This window comes from Chrysochloris asiatica, unplaced genomic scaffold (assembly GCF_000296735.1).
Source record: "Chrysochloris asiatica unplaced genomic scaffold, ChrAsi1.0 scaffold00001, whole genome shotgun sequence".
NCBI classification, from domain to species: domain Eukaryota; kingdom Metazoa; phylum Chordata; class Mammalia; order Afrosoricida; family Chrysochloridae; genus Chrysochloris; species Chrysochloris asiatica.
The window spans coordinates 3168441-3174389 of NW_006408519.1; the positions used below are offsets into that span (position 1 = coordinate 3168441).

At 44.4% G+C, this 5949-nt stretch overlaps 1 protein-coding gene across 1 annotated transcript in view; it reads left to right on the plus strand.

The window, feature by feature from the left end:
- The first annotated feature begins 2785 nt into the window (after positions 1-2785).
- The window catches only part of FZD6 (frizzled class receptor 6), a 22068-nt gene continuing 18904 nt past the window's right edge, over positions 2786-5949 (plus strand). The window contains exon 1 of the mRNA XM_006830821.1: positions 2786-2962. Coding sequence (XP_006830884.1) covers positions 2786-2962 — 177 coding nt within the window. The remainder of the gene's footprint in view (positions 2963-5949) is intronic.

Here is a 5949-nt window from a genome sequence, read left to right on the forward strand (position 1 = left end):
ATGTTCCCAAAAGATTTACAGTCTCAGAAACCCTACATATAGGGTTGTTTTGGCACTGTAGGATCAGCACTGGTCTATAAACCAAAAGGTCGGCAGTTCAAACCCACCAGCTGCTCCTCAGAAACCCTATACAAGGTCACTATGAGTTGGAACCAACTTGATGGCACTTAACAACAACAATGAGTCAGAACCGACTAGATGGCAGAGAGTTTGGTTTGTTGGTTTGGTATCATTGTAACTATATTATTTGTATTGCTGTGAAGAAACTAAGAACTTGAAAGATTAATTCATCTGAGATTAAGTAATTTATCTCAGTTGACTTGTCCAGAATTGGTACTAAAATCTAGGTTGATTTCTAAAGCAGTTCAACTTTCTATTGCTATTTTGCATAAATAAAATTGTAGGGCCTGTCGGGGCTGAAACCCCACTGTTTCTAGTTAGTGTTCAAACCAAAAACCAAATCCATTGCCTTGGAGTTGATTCATAGCAACACTATAGGACATAGTAGAATTGCCCCATAGGGTTCCCAAGGCTGTAATCTTCGTGGATGGAGAAAACCACAGCTTCCTCCCTGCTGAGGGACAGGTGGGCTAGAATCCCATGTGTTAGATTAGAACACATGCCGCCAGGGCTCAGATCCCCTAAATTAAACCAGGACTTTTTAGGACAGTTATCCAGGAAGGTAAATCTACCTCCATTTACTAACTGAGGTCACTTGAGCAAATGATTACACAGGGCAAACGGTCCTATTTAAGAACTTTTTGGCTCCTGAAAATCGAAACAAAGTGGACTCTTGGAAAGGAAAGTTTCTTTTGAGGATCACTGTGACCCTTAATAAGGTCCTGGAGCTGTGGAGCCAAATTCATCAATTCCAAGTTAGACAGAAAAAGAGACGTTTTCTTAGAAGGTGGCACCAGCTGGGATTCCGACTATAATGCAGGCTGTCTTAATGGAGACCCACCTGTGAGCAGAAAACAGAGTCTAAATACTTTTGCTCTGGAATGTGCACTCCGGGGGATTCATGTACTTTTTCCAGATACTTTCCATTGCTCAAGTCACAAGATGTCACAAGATATAAATATCAACTATAACAATCAGATAAAAGAATAGACGTCCCATTTGTGACTGTTAGACGTTTTAACTACCCTCAAGGCAGAATATATCTGTCCTTGAGCAATACAGAAAGTTATTATAAAAATTCCAAAGAGGCTAAGTGAGGAACAGGGCAAACATGGCGTCAGTTAGGCTAACTACAAACATGGAGTAAGTTAAGTTAACACTGGGTGATAGTACTTTAGTAGGTCACAGCACCAAGAGCTTCTAAAAGTCTTACTAGACTAATACCCCCTGGACCCCATGATGAGATAGGGACCCCATGACAGCCCTGTGCTTCAGGAACCATAACAAACAGCAGGGTGGAAGGGGCGTCCTGGTCGCAGAGTCCGACCTCAATACCCCCGACACCACGCATCAGGGTCCCCGGCCCGGAGCAGCGCAGGCGGGGTCTGGGTGGAGGCCAAGTCCGGCCGCCACCGCCACAGCCGCCGCCGCTGCTGCGAGCCGGGACCTGCCTGTCCGACCCGCGGCGCAGTCTCGCGGGATCGCTCAGCTCTCGCGCCCCGTGTGGCTCCGGCGGCTGCTGGGGCCCGGACACTCCCCGGAGCCGTCTGAGGCTGCCGGGGGACTGTGGACTGGAAGGGAACGGGGAGGGGAACCGGCCTTCGACCGCCGCCTGAGGTGAGGCTGCTGCAGCCCCTATAGTGCGGGTGGCGGTAGCCTGCGGGCATGGGGGTGGGTGCGGGTGCGGACTGAGCCCGGGGCTGGGGGCCGGGCCAGGGCGGGGCGGGGGGCGCCGGGCGCCACAGGTGCCTATAGAAGGCGACTGCGGCGGCGGGACAGTCAGCACTGGCCGAAGCTTTCTCCGAAGTTGAAGCCAGCTCCTGAGAGGCGACGCTGGATCCCTGATCGCCGCCAGAACGCCGCGTTGGGCCGGGGGCAGGTGCTCAGGTGTGGGGAGCTGAAGCCTGGGTCCAGGTGCCTGTGTGGGTGGATGAGTGGATGGGTGGGGAGTAGTCACAGCCCGGGGCCCACTGCCTTCGTATCCCAGAGAACCCGGGTCAGTTTCCCCGGACAAATTTGTTCGTTTTTCCCTTTCGGCGGGATCCCTACACCGGATCCCATGGAAACGATTTCACTCTTCCGTAGAAGGAATCCTAGAAGTCTCCCTGGAAAAGCTGGAGAAGTGTATCCCCCAAGGCTGCCACCAAAGCGTAGCCTTTAAAGAGTAAGAAATCCTCGGGTTTAAAACGTTTCCCCGGGCCTCAGTTTTCCCGTGCTTAGCATGATTTCCAATAGAGGCCCTTAGAGTTCATCATTTTTCACGAATTCCTAACCCCGGGCATTCCTTTTCTCGCTCCCACTCGTCCGGTGCCCCCTTTTGCACTGTGTGCCATACAGCATAGAACAAGCCTCTCTAGAACCAGGACTTCTCAGCGAATGGTACCTTCCTTCTATGGCAAGGCAGGTGGAAGGATGGAATTTTCCATCGTTTTCCCAGTGCCCTTTACCTAGGATGAAAATTCGAACTCTGCTCTTTAATGTACATGTTTGAGTTTTTTTGACGGATGTTACTGATGCACCCTCTTGGTTTTTGCAGTAACTGACCCAGAACTCATTTGCCGTGGTAAAATACTGAAATGAGGAATCAGCGTGTTGGCAGTCTTCTGAATTAATTGATAAGCGTGATTAAGCCAAACCGTGTGGTAAAATCAGGAATTTGAAGAAAATGGAAATATTTACATTTTTGCTGACCTGTGTATTTCTACCCCTCATAAGAGGGCACAGTCTCTTCACCTGTGAACCAATTACCGTTCCCAGGTGTACGAAAATGGCCTACAATATGACATTTTTCCCTAATCTGATGGGTCATTATGACCAGGGTACTGCTGCTAAAGTAATGGAGGTGAGTCGTTCTTAAGGCCTTTATAGAAAAATAGTTTCTGCGCTGTTCTGGAATAAACTATAGATAAGGCTTTTAAAAAATATTAATAACATAGTAAAAATTCCTGTAAGTTGTATGTAAACTATATTTTGAATATGTCCTTTGGAAAATGAAATTCCTTATTAATTTACATTTTGTGTACATTTGGATCCCCACTTGTTGTGTGCCATTGAGTCATTTCCAACTCATAACAACCATGTGTAGAGTCTCCAAGGAGTGGCTGGTGAGTTTGAACCACTGACCTTGAGGTTAGCAGTCTAGTGCTTATCCTACAGTACCACAGTGGACTTAAAATAGGGCTCATTTTCTAAAGAAGAGTAGTTATGAATGATTTGGAAATACTTTGCTCCTGGCAAGTATTTTTGTTTAACTGAAATTAATTAATTTACATTCCTCTAAAATTTAAATTCCTCTAAAAATGCAAATTCAGATTTTTTTGTCTTCCCAATTTATGGAGGTTATAATGTGTGTTACCTTGATTAAAAGCAAAGATATTTACATATTTTATCATAAGTAATTGTAATGCTTAATTGTTGGCTATTCTGAAGCAAACTACTGGGCGATTTGGGGGCTGCAGACAGACTCTCTTGATAAAAAGTGAATTTGTTTTTAAATATCACCCACTCCACCTACTGCTATTGAGTCGATTCTGACTCAGTGACCCTGTATAGGATTTCCAAGGCTGTATATCTTTATGGGAGCAGAAAGCCTCATCATGCTCCCACAGATCCGCTGGTGGGTTTGAACTGCTGATCTTATGGTCAGCAGTCCAGTGCTTATCCTACGGCGCCAGAATAGGGCTCTTTTTGAAGTACATTACGTAAGTATTCTTTGTGAAATACTTGTTAAAGAAATTATATGTCAGGGGAGGAGCAAGCAATACTAAAGATTGCCTTAGGTTCCTCAGTTACCTGCGCTGGTTTAGAGATATGCAGATGCTAGGGAGGTGTGGGAAGAAAGAGCTACTTGTAGAGACAGGAACCTGCCCTCCCTACAGACAGGGAAGGCTGACTAGTGCAGTGAAGGGAAGAAGACAAATGTGGTAGGTGTTTTCGTAGTTTTCTTTTTTAAAAAAAAATAAATAAATGCTCTTTTTTTTTTTGTAGAAGTGAAAATCCTCTTTGAATTTTTTGTTGGTTAGTGAAAGCAGGTACTAAAATCTTTTTATCCTCAGGTAGTTTATATATAAGAAATGAAATGCCTAAAAATTATAATTCAGACACTGCTTTTACAAGTGGCTAGATTTAGTCATGCAGCTTTGAAAGACTTCCAGTGTTGTTCATTTGAATGTTAAAAATTATATTGTAATCTTCTGATATAAGGCGCACTTGGCTGCTAACCAGTCACTGGTTTGAACCCACTAGCCACTCCTCAGTGTATCTGTTTTCCTAAAGACTCCAAACCAAAGAACAAACAAACCCATCCCCATCAAGTCAGTTCCAACTCGTAGTGATCCTGTATAGGGTTTCTAAAACGAAATCTTTACTGGAGCAGAAAGCCTTATCTTTTACTTTGGAGCAGTTGGTGGGTTTGAATTGCTGATCTTTCAGTTATCAGGCCAGTGCTTAACCTATAGTGCCACCACAAGGGCTCCTCTCCCTAAAGATTGTTGTTCTCGTTAAGTGCTGTAGAGTTGGTTCCAACTCACAGTGACCTTGTATAGGGTTTCTGTATAGGGTTTCCAAGGAGCAGCTGGTGGGTTTGAACTGCTGACCTTGTGGTTCTCAGTCCAGTGCTGATCCTACAGCACCACACCAGGAGTCCTCCCTAAAGATTTGTTGTTGTTGTTAAGTGCCATTGAGTCAGTTCCAACCCATAGTGACCCTGTATAAGGTTTCTAAGGAGCAGCTGGTGAGCTTGAACTGCTGACCTTGCAGTTCAAATGGCCTTTGCAGTCCATCCAGAGCATTAACACAACAGCGCCACACCAGGACTTCCTAAGGATTACACCCAGGAATTCCTAGGAGGCAGTTCTATGCTGTCCTGTTGGGTCACTATGAGTTGGAGTCCACTCGACAGGAAACAACAACAAATCTTTTGGTAGTTTTTCAAACCAATGCAGATGTCATTTTGAAAAATGAACAGATGAAGCAGTAAGATTTTTATTGATTACAGCCATTTTGATGTTTGAATCTGATCAAAGTATATAGTGGGAATACCTTCAAGGAATAATTAGTCATTCACATTTTCTCTGATGATAATAATACATGTTTTATAATTTATGTCTTATAGTATTCTTTAAAATGTGTGTTGTTGTTGTTGTTGTTTTATCTGTGTTTCTTTTTATGTTGTTAAGTGTTGACTGACTCAGTTCTAACTCATAGCAACCTTGTGTCCGAGGCTGTACCTCTTTATGCTGCTGAGGAGCAACTGGTGGGAAGAAAGATGAGGCCTTCTGCTCTCATGAAGATGTAAAGCCTTAGAAACCTGTGTGGGGTTGCTATGAGTCAGAACTAACTCGAATTCCACTTAACAACAACCAACAACAATAATATATATGTATACTATGTGCATATTTATATATTGTGTGTATATTTATATGTGTGTGTGTGTGTGTATGGAGGGAGGGAGGGAGTGGCACTGCAGAATAATGAATGATGCACTGGACCACAAAGTCAGTTTGAGCCACAAGGTAATGGTTCAAACCCACCAACCGCTCCTTGGAAACCCTATACAGGGTCACTATGAGTCAGAGCCAACTGGAAGACACAACAACAACAACATATGTATGTATATATATCTGGACTGCTGACCAAAAGGTTGACAGTTTAAATCCACCAGCTGCTTCTCAGAGACCCTATGCAGGTCACTATGAGTTGGGATGGATTCTGTGGCATTTAACAACATGTATATATATGTTGCTGTTGTTGTTAAGTGCCATCGAGTCGGTTCCGACCCATAGCGACCCTGTATAGGGTTTCCGAGGGTGTAAATCTTTACGGGAGTAG